This window comes from Polyergus mexicanus, unplaced genomic scaffold (assembly GCF_030449975.1).
Source record: "Polyergus mexicanus isolate NDT 795.1 unplaced genomic scaffold, iyPolMexi1.0 SCAF_2, whole genome shotgun sequence".
Classification (NCBI taxonomy): domain Eukaryota; kingdom Metazoa; phylum Arthropoda; class Insecta; order Hymenoptera; family Formicidae; genus Polyergus; species Polyergus mexicanus.
In genome coordinates this window covers 10,849,629-10,865,082 of record NW_027223322.1, presented here as the reverse complement: position 1 = coordinate 10,865,082, position 15,454 = coordinate 10,849,629, and the positions used below count along the sequence as shown (strand labels likewise).

Sequence of the window (15,454 nt, the reverse complement as noted above, 5' to 3'; positions counted from 1 at the left end):
ATCTCTTGTAATCGAAATAAAATCCCCTGAAATTTCACACGATCGCTTATGTGTTTTCACGAATTTTCTTAATGATAATAGTACCTATCGCGAACTTCAAATAGATAGATATTACTTAGTATGTTAACTATTAAAAATTATATTTCTCGCTTATATTTCTTTATAATTTCTTTTTTTTGTTTTCTCACATTCAGTAATTAATAGACAATCGATATAATATAAGGTTTTTTTTTCATGTGTTGCTTGTTTATATGCATATATATGTTATGTGTGTATGAGCATGAGCACTCATCGACGTACGATGCTTCCATAAATACCATGGTAACTGAGAAACACTTTCTTTCTTTTCTTTCGCGCAATATAAAAAAGGCAGTAGTAATTCGAATGCCGCTCGAAATTGTACGAGATGTCCTTTATTCGGTAATCACGACCGTAAAAAGCTTAATCGGTCGAAGATTATTTTAATATATTATGCTTAGAGAATATTAAATAAGGAGAACTCTTATCCGAGTTTCCCTTGGTACCCTATAACTTTTCTTAATTTTTGGCAAAATAAAAATTTTCGTCAAAATACACGCAGCCACCAAGGACCGCAAGCTCATATTTTTCTTAAATAAGAAAAGAAAAAATCTTTGCGTGAAAAATTCATTATTGCAACATAATAAGAATCTCACTGTACACTAAGAAAAATTTTTTACGAAACGACAATAGTAAATAACAATACTAATAGTAATAATCGTGATAAATATTTTTATATAATAATAGGCACAGTTAAAGAGTATGGTATATAATTATATTCATTATTCAGCACTTTTTTATTACAACTACACAGAAATTCGTTGCTACCAGGGAACAGAAATACTGTATGTGACGAGATTTTATGAAATCTTTATTCCAAATACTTATGCTTCACAATGCCTTCATACAATGCCTACTACAATCTACAATATTAATCTGATACTTTTGCGATTCTTGTAAACGTTTATATCTTAAATGAGATCGTGTTTTCCTTTTTTTTAATAAAAATTTTTAATAAATGATGAAACAAATGTAACAACTGCAATAAAAATAACTGCAAAATATTAAGTTTTACAATTTTACAATCGTATTTTTACATAAAACGGCTAATTTTCTACCCAAACAAAAATATCTTAGAATCTTCTTGATGCGAGTCCATTACAACTCGCGAATCAGTCGAAATAAATTTACTATCCATTTAACAAGTTATGCTAATGTATCTTTCGTGTATATAGATTTCGATTTACAAATAATTCATAGAACTATATAATCCCTTAATTTACGCAATCATACATTGAATTCTAAACACCATTTCGCTTCTCACAGAGCCGTTGAAGCTCAGGAAAGACAGTCCTTTTAATCACGCACATTATTTTCTGCCTCGAAATTCGCGAAATGTATGATACACGTTTGTTTTAAGATACTTAGAGCATTGCTTGCCATATATACTTGAGCAATATTTAAATTATCATAGCATCAAGACAAGTAAACGAAAAATTATATGAAATACATTATTTAGCATTCGACACAATGCTTTATCTGCACAACATATATGAAAAGAATTTCTCTCCGCATTTTATAATCTCTCTCAAACGAGATAAGAGAAAAATATATTTGTGACAAGCTAGGAGAAAAATCTCTGAGCTCTTTTTCTTTTCCTCTTTCAGCCGGATTAAGCTTTGCACTGTACATGTATTATATTTTTAACGGTAATAACATTTGTACATAAGTAGAATCAGTTCCCTGATACCAGCGTACTTCTAATGTTGAACAGTACAAATATGTTAGTCTTGAAAGTATATATGGTAAATTTTCATAGTTGTAATTCGACGCGATTCTTCTTTTTTCCTTCTATGAACTTACATCATTAATTTTTTTTTCTTCCGCTTCTTTTTTAGCCCTTTTTTTCTTTCCATACGACATTTTGATAAAAACATCGTTTTTTATTCTTTTAAAGATGATTTCCGCAACAAAGCGATGCTGCGAATCTCGGCGCAAACAAAATTTGTCTCACACAGTAGAAATCTGCAGTACGACAAAATGTTATAAAAAAATTTCTGGATTAATTTCTAAAGTGATCTCTTCTTTATAATATCTCTAATTTGAGATTTCATGCTTAAAAAAAATGCATGTTTATAAAATTTACCTAATGTTCTTCACAGAAATATCTTCTTATAAATAAGACTCTTTTCTTATGACAGATCTGAAAATAAAAAAATTATAAGTTGTAATATATAAAGAATAAAAAGCATAGACAAACGTGCAAATTTTATTCTAAGAATAAATTAATACTTACAACTAGGTGCAGCCGCAGATTCGAATCTTTTTTGTATCTGATCATATGTGAATTTGACAAAAGCATCATACTGTTCGGACAGTTTTAAATGTAAGATCTGATCATATTCTTCTCGAATTTGCGTTTCTTGCTCCTTGAGCATTCGCTCACAGATCAAGCCAACCTACAAAACCATTCTTATGGGCATATCTACAAATCAATACTTATCTGCTGTAGTAGCAAATATTTTTATCTATAAAATGTCATATTTCACAAAATAAATTTTTCCTATTGGATACAATTTTCTTATTGAAAAACACGCAACTAATCAAAGAACTCTACCTGTCTAAATGTGAATAGGGGTTTTTCTTTTCCGCTAGAGCTATGACTAAAAGGAGTCAAAGAAGAGCCAGGACTGGAAGGGCCTTCCATATCTGATGAATCGCCACCATTGGTCTGAGGATGAAAGTGTAATTGCTTACGCCGTTGTAATCTGCGAATTTCTTCTCTGATGTTGGCAGCCATTTTTTCTGTATAAGAAAATATAAAATAATATTGTTTCAAATAAAAATAATATATATCTACACATATAGAAGTAGACAATAGAATATTATTCAGATATATACTTTGTATCTTGAATTTTAAACTATAAACTCATGTGTAGAATGTATAAAGAATACAAGAAATATGATAAAGAAATACAAAGAAATAAAAAGGAAATTAGAATGAAAAAAGAAAAAAACTGCTTTTATAGAAAAATTATGCATGTAATTATATTATATCTCAAGTCTCAATTTCAAGTTTGTGTATTCCCTAATATCTATTTTTCTTTTCATTTCTATTTTTTTAATCTTATTTCTTATATTCTTTATATATCTTATTTCTTGTATTCTTTATACATTAGTTTATAGTTTAAAATTCAATATGCAAAGTATATATCTGAATAATATTCTATTGTCTCCCCCCTCTCTCTCTCTCTCTCCTCTCTCTACCTCTTTCAATCCAAATATATTTATTAATTATCCAATCATATTTCCGACATCTTTGCTGACAAGACAAATATCAACAAAAGAGTTTCCTTCAAAAATGAAATATTTTCAACATATATATATATATATATATAACATCTTTTTGTGTCATTACTACGTATCATCACAATCTTGTCACGTGTAAAAAAATAGAAAATACATCATTTCTGGACGCGCCTCTACGCTCTTTCTTTAACATTGTAGAAAAACAAGAATGGAACGTAAAAAGCCGAAACTCCGAGCGCGTCCGTTACTACATTACCATATGATTTACGCGTGTCGCCCCCTTCTCTCCGTAAGGAGTCTGTGAATTACGGGTTTTAAATCGCTAGAGCTTAGCCGCCCCTGCTCGCCATCTCTCTCCCACATTCATTCCTTCCCTCGCTCTGTTTCTTTTCCGCTCTGTATGCAAGAAAACCAGTACGTACAAGAGGGAAGGAGAGAAAGAGAGATGATGAGAAATTGAGACAGAGATAAACACGGAGAAACGCCGATAAGAGCGAGAGGGGAAAAAAATGGCCGCAGCCTGCGGTGTAATTACCAGGCGTCAATTTGCTGGCTATGTCGCCGAACGGCGACGGTTTCTGCGGCAGCGGTCCGCCGCGCGGCGACGACGCGGACGCGCCGGGCGACGCGCACGACATGGGCATGCACCTCCGTCGCTTACTGGGCCGGCTATGGCTGTGCACCGGGTCGAACTCCAAGGACCTCTTCAGTGTGGCGCACGCCATGGTGCTACTGCTGACGGTGGTGGCGCAATGTTCCTGGGCTCACTGTGCGCCGTCTACGACTGACACCCAGTCGTTCGCTCGTTCGGGCCGCGGCCCCGAAAGGAAGGGGGGGGGGGGCGGGGCGGGAGGGGAGAGAGGGAACAAGACGGAGGGAGAGCCAACGGGGATAATGGGGAGCGGCGCGACGACCTGGCGCAGAACGATACGGGGAGCGGCACCACGCGAGAGATTAACGATACGAGAGATCGAGAGACGCGAGAATATTTTTGCACAACGGTTGAAACTTAGGCCGGGAGTTTCTCTCCTCCCGACGACGGGAACGGATTCGTAGGCGTGCGTGGGGCCAACGCGCAGCTTGCACCGACAAAACAAACACTGCGCTGGAACAATATGGCCGCCGATCGCTACGCGCAGCGAGCTCCTCCTCTCTCTGTCGGCTGAAACAACTCGTCTCGCTGTTCGCTTTCGTTCCTCTACGTTTTTCGTCAGTTGACTAGGGACACGAAGTATATGTATGCATGATGGAGAACTCGCACTGCGCCTAATCATGACATTTCGATCTCCAATAGGAGTGTGTGCCTCCTAGGAATATTCTAGAGTCTTAGAATTAAAGGCCCTTGCACAATACTAGGCGATAGCGATAACGATAGGCGATAGCGATAGCGATAGAAATGGAAGCAGAAAATTCCAATACTAGAGATACGCCAATGCGAATTGTTATTCTCTGCAGAGAATGTTATTCTATATATATGATCGAATATCCGTGAACTCGACGGATTTAAATGTCTTACAGTCTTACAGTATTAATTGTAGAATTTCTTCTTATTTTGCACTTTTATTTTAATAACATATATGTAAAATAAAACTATAGTTTATTGTTTTGTTTTTCATTTTAAAGTTATATGGCAAATGTATGGCAATTAGTAAGGAAACAGGACTTCTGGAATAATATATTGTATTATTTTATACAAATATGCATAAAACTAATAGGATATTACAATACAAATTATTATATGAAATTATTCGATGCTATTGATCTAAGGTCTTTTATATATATATATATATAATTTCTTTTTATCATATCTTGTAATTTCAATTATCAAATTTGTTCATATGTTTCTTATTGATGTCCTTTTAACCTTGCGTTAGTCCTTATATATGTGCCAATAGTATTTTTAGAATAATGTATTAGCTTATCTCTTTGTATATCTTCCCTAATAAAAAAAAAATTAAATAAATTAATCCAACAAGTATTATGCAAGTAGTAACAGTATACGCATTAGGCTCATCTCTTTGTGTATCTTTTCATTCAATAAAAAACACTGTAAACCAATCTAACAAAAGTATTACACAACTAATAGAAGCAACTATCGTTGTTATAAAAAAGTTTCAATCAATTCGTCGAAATAAGCTGTTCTTCTATAAATAATTAACGTTTATATCACAGGATTTCTTTCATAAATTTCGGGAAAAAGAACAAGCAACAAATGTTAGAAATTTTTTATTGATTACTTCTGTATGTGAGTATAAACATTTAGAGTCAATAATAATGGGGCGATAAAAAGATTAATAATACAAACCATAATAATAATAATAATAACAATAATATCTTTCATAGTATATAATCAAGATTAATAATAATAGGCAAAAAGGCAATGTAAAAACGTCAACAAACGTCATAGCTCGTAACATTTCATAAATATTGATTTGCAAGATATATATATATATATAGAATTTTAAAAAATTACAGAATTTATTTAAAGAAAGCTAACGTTGTGTATGCGTTCAAGCGAATGAATAAATTGTTTGGATTTAAATTCAATGATGTGTGAATGCAGATATTTGGAAGCATCCGATTTAAAATTTCTATTTACACAAAGAGATGCTTGTATATTTTTACGCGGTGATATAATCATTTATAAAGCTATTGGATTCATATATTTTCAATCATAAACAGTGAAAAAAATATCTATGTTTTTAAATTTTTTTTTTCTTTTTTTACGATGATCTCATTTTGGTCCTATTTTCGCGACGATAATTATTTAAATAAATTGAATCCAGTACATCATTTACCGAACGATTACAGTAATGCAATCAAAAACAGCGACGAACGGAAACCAAAATGAGAGAGCGGATGATCCTGAGAAACGCAAAGAGATACAAGCCTTTTTTTTAAAGAGACGGTTCCTTCCGAGAGATTCGTTATTAATTTTATAAAAGAATATCTGCATTCCGCTGATATTAGACACTATGAAGACACTAGAAAACACCGATGCTAGGATTAGAACTAGATATCTCGTGCGCGTGCAGCCTCTATATACTACATATAAAAATACCCTCTACGTAGTCAATATATAAACCGTTAAAACGATATATGAAAAACATTTTAATTGCAAAGATCTTGCTGTGTTATCTTGTATATATGCGAACGTCTTTCATATGTAATATATATATATATATATAAAATCTATTACATTATTATGTAATTCGCGTTATCTCTTCCGGTACATTCGTAATATATCATGGCACATTCCTTTAGATACAAAGATCCGCACAAACCGATCGCGACGTACGTTATTTATATTCCATTTCTTCGCATCTCTAATTCCACAATGCTTGCCTAAATCCAACAATTATCCAGTAAAAATGATAATTCTTCCGTGTCGCTTTATAATACGATGACAATGTAAACACATAATTGATAAGACTGATTGACAGAATCGATGATAATCAAGTGTCTCGCTATTATTGAAACGTCGGTTTGTGCGAATCTGAAAACAAACTCGCGATCAGCGGTTGATGCTCTTAAAAGATACACGGTGGTAGAAGAAAAAAGAAAACGAGCACGCGTATCGCTTTGAAAGAAGAGCTTTGATATCAGCCGTTTGCTCGGCACGTCTATCCCATTAAACACATTAATAAAGCATTCGATTTTTGGTAATATTAGAAACTCCCTATAGGATCGTTACGTTAAAAGAGAAAGCGGCAGCTCATTAAACTTAGGCACTTTTCTCGTTGAAGACGAGAATGTCGGAGATTTTTCCCGAATTTCGTATATTATGGAATATTTATATAACAGTAACCTATGTCTATTCGCAGAAAAGGAGACTAACAATTGCACTAATCGATCATTCACGGCAGTCTAACTAGGCTCGCGTGAATGAGTTCTATTAATAAACTTATCACGAAAACGAGCCACCGCCTGCAGGCATCTAGATCGCGCATTGGAAGAAATATAATAAGAGTCGGATTAAGACAGATAGAAAGAGAGTTTTGCGATAGCGGAAGATACTCGGAATAAATAGAGACGTCGGGGTAGAAAGGGAGAAAAAGTTAATCGAGAAAGCGGAAAGTGTTAATAATAGTGGTGCTTCGCCGGGCCGTTGGCGCCGTGCGGCATCGGAAAAATTAATAAAATTAAATGATATGTTGCTTCTCTTGTTAATTCGTGGTTTTTCTTAACCCGTAAATGAGTAAACATAAAATTAAATTCTATATTAAATCAAGCGCGATTACCATATGTTTAAATATCTTTGAGAAGTACGATAAGCAAGAATAGAAACCTTACTGCGCGAATACAGAGGTGAACAGTTATAGTTGTTCTCTTATATTTCAGAAATATGTAATATTACATGCAATCTCAACTCGTCGTAAGATCGTTGTTTATATACGGCTATCGAAATACGTTCGTAAGGCTACAGATCGAAAGCACGAGTGTTACTTCTATCTAAGGGCACTTTCTATATTTGTTTTTACGTATAAATAATTCGTCGTTTCTCTTCGCTTCGAGGCATCGAAACGATAAATTGAATGTACGTTCTTGACGTATAACGCACAATATGTTCAATAAAATTGGACATTTTTGCTATGAAATATGTCAAATATCACTGCCGAATTATTCTCGTTCCGATCTCGGTACAAAAGCTGGATATACTACTGATTTTAATTGACAGACTATTTTGTTAAAACAATTTTGCGTTATACCTTATCGTGTTTCCATATATAGGGCGTTCTTTTAAACCATATGAATTAGACGGATCACTTTTCTTAAAATTATTTCTCGCCAGAATTACCGCGCAAACGGACTTCGTCGTTTCGTTATTTTCAATTTCATTGCTTATCCTCGTAACGGAAGGTTTTCGTGTTGGATTCTTGCCGACTTGACATTGTCATAGTGACGGTTTTTTTCTCCGTGACTTTGTGCATCGACTTGCGTTCTTCGACGGTATCGTTGTCGAAGCCCTTGAATGTCGATAGATCATTACCGGATGTTGTGTACTCCTTAGTCTCCTCTGTAGCCTCGTAATTGGAGCTGCTGCTCTTGCCGGGCGTGGACGTGTACATTTTCGTCGTGATAGTCTCAATTCTGCCGCCGGGGATGACCTTGCTCTCAACATTCTTGAAAGTTTGATGCTGCGGAACGCCGCTACCGAATCGTTGAGTATCCATTTGCTGTTCGGAACGGAACGTGCTCATCGGGCTCATGCCTGAGAACCGATCGGTCGAATATTTCTGCTGATCTTGCGGAGACTTCGGATCATTCAAAGTTTGTTCTTGAACGATTTTGGGGATGGTCGAGGGAGGTTTCGGTGAGTACAAGATGTGTTGAGGCGGTTGCGGCGGCGCATACGAAGCGATCCCGTCTGCGTGCCTCCTCTCTGCGATGTAGCTCTCCTGATTGATCTTCCGTTCTATCGAGCTGTATTGGCCGGGAGAATTGTCTGTTATAATCTTTTTCTCGGTAACAATGTACGGACTTCTCTCTTGATGACCATCGATGTATTTTCTATCCAGGGATCCGTACTGATTATCCACAGTGGATCGGTGATATTGACTGTCCTTCATCTTCCTCTCGAGCGTGCTTTGTGTCGAGTGTACCTTCTCTGGGCTGATCAGATTTTGTCGATCACCGAATTGATGACTGATGTGCTGCGTGGTGGACTGCAGTTGGTCTAGAGTGTGATTCATTGTTTGAATAGGCGAGGGCGTAGTTTGCGGCTCGTACGCTCTCGTCTCATATCGGGTGGTGTAACTCTGGTAACCGCTTTGTTCGTTCGCTATGTCGCCATCGCCGTCGGCCAAATCCGACCGGTTCTTGTACTTGGCCAGACGAATGGCGGTAAGTCTGCCTCGGGCCTCCTCTAGCTCGCGCTCAATTCGTAATACCTCCGAGCGTGCGTCGATCTCTTGCGCAATACCGCCCACCATACGGCGGTTCAGGACCAATGATCTGTCCTCCTCCTGTTGGATAGCCTGTTGCGCAGCGCGTACGAGATTATCGGTAGCACGTTTCACGGCGTTACCAGCTGCCTGTAGGCGCTTTGTGCTCTCGCTGTCAGGATCGGCTTTGACCTTGCAAGCGACCAACAGTTGCGCCGTGCTGCTGGCAACCTGCTTAGCGCTGGAGATCAACTTCTCTTCGGAGCTTACGCCTTGAACGAGAGCGTTTGCGGATTCCACGAGACTATGAGTGGCAGCCGCCACCATTCGAGCGGCCGAAATGAGACCCTCGGACCACTGACCATCGTCGGAACTGGTCAACGGCGTACGCGACACTTTGCCGGTCGCGATGAGTTCCCGTTGAGCGGCACTGGCGGCTTTTATCAGGGCCGAGGTAGCAGCGGCAATCGACTTGGCGGCTTCCAGAATCATTTCATCGAAATTCATGTCTTCGTTGGTCTCCTATTGAAAACGAAATAATGCATATATTGAAAAATAAGATGTAATTTAATAATCTTTTCAAGAATTGAATTATACAGTCTTGGAAAGTAATTTTTATTTTTGTCCAAATAATCAATAATACTGTAGAATGTTCTTAATTAACTCATTCGCTGTAAACGCTGATGTTTCCAATCGCCGTAATAATATGTTCGATTCTCGGTCGATCATTCATAACGACCAAGAAAATCAAACATATCTCACGGAAAAAGGATTATGTCCGTTCGTACTTGTTACATTACAAATTATCACGATGTAATAATCGAAAACTCACCTGAATGCTTCTCCTCGGTCTCAGACTGGCCAATTTCTTGGCGGCCGCGTCAATACTGGCGGCCGCACCGAGCAATTCATTCTCTGCGATCACCGTAGGATCGTCGGGATCGACCCAATCGTTGCCTTTCAACAACTCTGCCACTGCCACCAACTCCGTTACACTCTGCGCAATTTTGCGCGAGATCACCGGTAGAGTATGTTTGGCGTCACCCGATCTGGACGATATCTGCAGAATTGCCTGAAGCAACTCTCGATAATTGATGGCAACATCATGACCCGCTTGAAGAGTACGGTCGCGCAGCTCAGCGGTTTCGGCGCAATTGTAGGCCGCACTTTTGCAGATCGTCAACATATCGCTGATGGACTTTCTGCCCATGTTGGCGGCGGCGATTATATCGTCCTGTTTGCAACTGTTTCCAGCGGAGACCGCCTTTGCGGTCGATAAAGTAATGCTCTTTGTGCAGCGTACAAGATCTTCTGGCGTCACGTGGCTCTTTTGGTTCTCCGAGCTGTTGAGCGCTCGAATCTCCTGTGCTATAGCCTCGATGGTAGACTCCAGCGCTCTGGTGCCGCGCGTGTGTTCATCTTCTACAGCCTTCACTGTCTTCAGCAGCGATGTCACATTTGTCACCATTACCTGAACGAAGATTAGAATATAGTGTAAGTATATTAGGTATATACAAATCGTTTTTACACTTGTTAATATCCACGAGAGAATAATACAGTTAGTAGTATTAGATTTTTAGTGATAATCTTAAAATAATGAGCATAAATACAATGAAATAAAACTAATAATACTAGCAAATAATACTACTACCGTAGCGTGTTAACACATACGTAAGATTAGTGGCCGATGCGCGTATCGTAGTTACATGAGCCTATCTAATGATCTGATGGTAAAACAATAAGCAAAAGATTATAAGGAAGCATCAACTAGAAGATTGTTAATAATCCAAACACATCGCTGTGAATAGAACGTACATACCTAAGGATGATTCGCCCGATAAAACGATATAAACTGAATTAAGATAGTCTTCGGCGAAAGGAATAGGTCGCTAATCAAGAAAGTAATTTCACTTGACATAAAATTATTTTAATGTACCATTTTCAAAAAGAAGAGCAGAAAGATATATATTCTGATCGTCATAATATTTACATAAAGTGTGTTAATGTCGATATGGTTCTGTGTGGTCCTAAATACTTTACAATTTATTTGAAAATATTAAGCTATAATCGCTCTCTTTATATCAATAAATGTGTTAGAAATGATAACTATTTTAACAAAAAATCTCATTAATGGTTAATGCCGATTACTCGATATCTCTCGCTGATGCCTTACATGATTTTTAGCAACCATATCGTATTCTTTATGTAAAAAATATCAAACACGCAAATTATTCTGGCTACATGCTATATATCTTATACAAAACTGCGATGAAAAAAACGAAGGGAGAATGGAAAATACGGCTACATGAACAACACTAAGTCGGACGTCCGTTGTGCCGGCTGAGAGCTCTCGGAAGTGGAGAGCAGACGGATTAGTTCCTCCTCTTGATCGGACACGAACCATTCCGATTCTGAGCCGCCGATGTCGCTCAGATGCACAAACTGCTGCTGTAGCTGTCGCTCTAAAACCTATCCGGGATCGGCCAGACCAAAATCGTCAATGTGAGACTCGCAGTATTAAAGTCCACCATTTGCATCGTCGAAACATTCAAGATACAGATAAGTTACGCTACTACTACTGCTATCATTATACATCGCTCGAATCCCTCGAAAAGGGGTGAGAAGAAGCGTGTCCAAAACAGGCGGAGAATCGTTAAACAAACAACATATTCTTTACAAAAATGCCACTTTCCGCCAGATAAAACGCATCCGCCGCATATGTTATACATATAGAAAGATGGAAATACGAAGCTGAGCGTGGGAAGAGCGGTTCAAGGTGGACTTTAATAGCGCCAGTCGTATATATATTTTGGTCTGGAGATATTCTTGCCCTATGTATCTACAATTTCGTATGGTCGAGAACGGTGATGATGAATGCTATTGTTTTTTTATGTAAATGAGATTTTAGTAGAATGAAAACGAAATCAGTTAGAGAGGTAAATACGGACATGTTCGTCAAAATGAGTCGATTAAAGTCCACCCAAAGAAAATATCTAAAAAGGATATGCAATAATTGTGTTTAAAATAAAACATTATTAAAACTCGGCAAATTAATCGAAATTGTACAAATTTGTTATTAGTCTTCACATTCATTTTTATAGGAGATATAATTATAATTTCATCTCACAAGATTTCTGTGAAAATTATAAATATATGTTCTACGATTACGATAAAAATATTAGATTTCGATAAATTAATCGATTAGAGAATTTCTCATTATACGGATTTCGTTAGAATATGCATCATGTTTTATTAGTCTTCAAGAGATGCTTCATTGTTAAATAAATAAATCACAACGTGATTAATTGTTTAAGCACATTATTGCGTTGAAAATTATCATAAAGATTTATCTTCTCATTTCATTATAAACAAGATTTTTCCAGTTCAGCCAGATGGTTAATCTCAAGCGACAACGCGCAACAAGCTGCATTCTCATTGTTAGAAGTATGACCAACAGTTTATCACAAAAGCAAAACGGAAGAGATTTCGCATGAAAACAAATTACCTTAGCGGAATCCTTCAAATGCGCCATACTGGGATCATTGATGGGCTTGCCGCTGGCAGCCTTAGTAGCATGTATGAGGTCACCGAGTGCAGAAGCGACGTCTTTCACGGCGTTGATCAACATCACTTGGGCCTCTGGATTCTGACTGCCCAGACTAGCCGCTCCGTACTTGACGACCTCGGCGAGTTGGACGATGGTTGACACCGCGTTCTGCGCCGCAACAGCTAGCTGTTCCTGCGAGGATGCTGCTCCAGCGACTAATGTCTTCGTATCTTCTACCAGTGCCTTAGCGGTTTGCAGTATATTCTCGCGATGATCGGCAAATGTATCGTTTTCATTCTCGGCGTGCAGTGTGCCAGCAGTGGCGAACATGATGGTGGTGTCCAAATCGCCAATAATGCCGGAAACAGTGCTGGCAGCATTGATGCATGCCTGAGTGCCGCGCGAACCCGCCTGTAAAGCGGCCAATACCTGCGACACTTTCTCGGTCACAATCTTGCTCTGTTCCGCGACTTCCCGTTGGGCATAAGCATCACCGGGTGACATCTGACATGTGCCAGCAGCGCGAACGATATCTGCGCAAGCCCGGCCAAGTTCCTGGACACCGGTACGAAGTTTGGCGGATACATCAGCATTGGATGCGGCCGCGGATGCTCCAGAAGTATCGCGAGCAAGCTGAGTATATTTGTGCGATATGTCGACCGCTAACGGACCTAATCTGGCCACATCTGTGCTAGATTTGGTCGACTGTAAATAAAAGAAGAGTGTATAATTTAAAAGCATTGTATATACTATATATTTTATAATTATAGATGCAAGTTTACCATTTCTTGTGCCAAACGAGCAATCTCTTTAGCAGCTTCGACCATCCTTGTCTGATAATCCACGTAAGAATCCACGGTGTCGATAGTGGACATTCGATGATCTTCTAGTCTAACCATCGCGCGAGAAATTGTGTCGATCAGACCGGTAACAATACCCGCAGACGTAGATATAGTTTCGAGGGTATTTTGTAATTCCTGAAGCGCATCTTTGGTGGATTCGACAGTTTCATCCACTTCGGAGTGCAGCGCGACGGCTTTCGGATTACCAGCGGACTCTTTCGTAACGTAGATCAGTTGCAATGCTGATTCAGCCACAGTTTTCGTCTGGTCCAGTAGCACCATTTGCTGTTTAGAGTGCACCATGTTGGATGCGGCACCGATCGCACCACAGACAAGCGGTTCCGAATAAAGGGCGATCTGATTGACGGCATGACCAACGTTCTCCGCCTCATACTTGGCGGCAGTGCGCAAGGGTTCCAATTTCTCGCGCAATTCGCTCGCGCTGCTCTCCATTTGGTCAGTGAATCCCTGCACAGTATTCTCGCGGCGCGGCACTAGAGCCTGCGAAACTGCACTCAGCGAAGCAGCATCGAGTTCACGTATACGTGCTGACAGCTTCTCGATCGCCGCATCGCACTCTTTCTGACCGGGCGCTTTGTCGCGAATCGATGCCACTAACGACTTGATCGAGTCGCTCACGCTCTTACTGTGATTAGCCAATAACTGCCAAGTCGGCGGATCTTTTGGACTGATCGCGAGACTTTTGGCCGCCTGCACCATGGCGCACGAACCATCAATGATGGATTTTCCGGCGTAAGTGATCGGTTCTTGGGCGGCTCTAGCCGCGATAGATATCTTGGCCGGCTGGCTCGCAAATTCGGGAGAGCTTGCAAATGTGCAGAGATTGTCGACTGCCTCGAGCAATGGTTTTGTAGCTTCCGCACATTTCTCGCGATTAGTATCGGAATAATTCTTGTCAAGCGCTTTAATCTCCTTAACGAGGCATGCCGTCGAATTGGCGACGTCCTTGGCGGATTGGACAAAATGTCGCTTGGCTACTGGATTGCTGGTCTTACTGGAAGCGAGTCTACAGGCGTTACAAAGCGCACTTGTGTGCTTGGCGATTATGGTAGCGGCCGAAAGTACTTGCTCTTGTGTAGTAGTCGGATTGCCAAGACTCTGGCAGCCACTGTGTATGGCTTGCGCTGCTCTTAGAAATTGCGCTTGATCCACCAAACCCGGTTTACCTGCTACCGATGTAGAATCGCTCACTCCCGCAAGGTAAGCAGCTTGAGCTGCGGCTTCGATCAGACCGCAGATCGAAGAAGAAACTCCGCGGACCGCTACGGAGAAGTTCTCGTGTTCCGACTTTTTCGCGTAGTTCGCGATGCCGGTCATACCGTCACCGAGGCTCTTACTCTTCTCCATGACAGTTTCTAAGCACTCAAAATATGACGCATCGGAGATAGGCTCGCTCGGATTGTCCAATAGAGATCGCATAGACTGAATATTCCTGATAGCGTTGTCGCATTCGTTCTGTCCAGGCGCTGCCGAAGTGCACACGTCTACTAAATAGTTGATGGAGTCGGTGACCGCGCGTGCTGCTGCCGAAAGCTGATTCTTTGCATTCGGCGCGGTTGGATCGGCCGCCACTGATTTAGCGGTCACGAGGAGTTTGCCGGACGTCATAGTAACGTTTTTCAGCGATACCACTACTTGGCTACGAGTCTCGATTGTTGTCTGACCCGCCATTTCCATACCCACGCCCAACAGATCGCCGAACGCATTGGTAAATTGTTTGGATGAATTTGCTAGCTGCACGGGTGAACGCACGGACGACACTATGTTTGAAGATGCGTCGTTTAGATTGGCAGCCGCGTTATTGAGGTCGCTCTGTAATCGTCTGCAAAGTA

At 39.6% G+C, this 15,454-nt stretch overlaps 2 protein-coding genes across 11 annotated transcripts in view; both read right to left on the bottom strand.

The window, feature by feature from the left end:
- Positions 1 to 26: 26 nt before the first annotated feature.
- Positions 27 to 4,539, bottom strand: Akirin (akirin). The gene is made up of 5 exons (XM_070307615.1): positions 3,863 to 4,539; positions 2,636 to 2,823; positions 2,315 to 2,477; positions 2,165 to 2,221; positions 27 to 2,043 (listed from the first exon to the last, which is right to left on the bottom strand). Exons 1-4 carry the CDS (start codon positions 4,050 to 4,052, stop codon positions 2,211 to 2,213), a joined length of 552 nt encoding a protein of 183 aa, XP_070163716.1. The 5' UTR covers positions 4,053 to 4,539; the 3' UTR covers positions 27 to 2,043; positions 2,165 to 2,210.
- Positions 4,540 to 5,513: 974 nt separating this feature from the next.
- Rhea (Talin_middle and talin-RS domain-containing protein rhea) overlaps positions 5,514 to 15,454 on the bottom strand; it is a 44,175-nt gene continuing 34,234 nt past the window's right edge. For all 10 annotated transcript variants that reach the window (XM_070307565.1, XM_070307575.1, XM_070307582.1 and 7 more), the window contains 4 exons: positions 13,542 to 15,444; positions 12,718 to 13,464; positions 10,045 to 10,683; positions 5,514 to 9,734 (listed from right to left, as the gene is read on the bottom strand). In XM_070307565.1, the coding sequence (XP_070163666.1) occupies positions 8,163 to 9,734; positions 10,045 to 10,683; positions 12,718 to 13,464; positions 13,542 to 15,444 (4,861 nt within the window). In that variant the 3' untranslated portion in view covers positions 5,514 to 8,162. The remainder of the gene's footprint in view (positions 9,735 to 10,044; positions 10,684 to 12,717; positions 13,465 to 13,541; positions 15,445 to 15,454) is intronic.

Excerpts from the sequence above, each read along its gene's own strand:
- Akirin (XM_070307615.1), bottom strand. The coding sequence starts at position 4,052 with ATGGCGTGCGCCACACTGAAGAGGTCCTTGGAGTTCGACCCGGTGCAC. Across the intron at positions 2,824-3,862 it reads AGCCAGCAAATTGACGCCTG|AAAAAATGGCTGCCAACATC; the intron begins GTAATTACACCG and ends TTTCTTATACAG. Across the intron at positions 2,478-2,635 it reads CCCTATTCACATTTAGACAG|GTTGGCTTGATCTGTGAGCG; the intron begins GTAGAGTTCTTT and ends ATGGTTTTGTAG.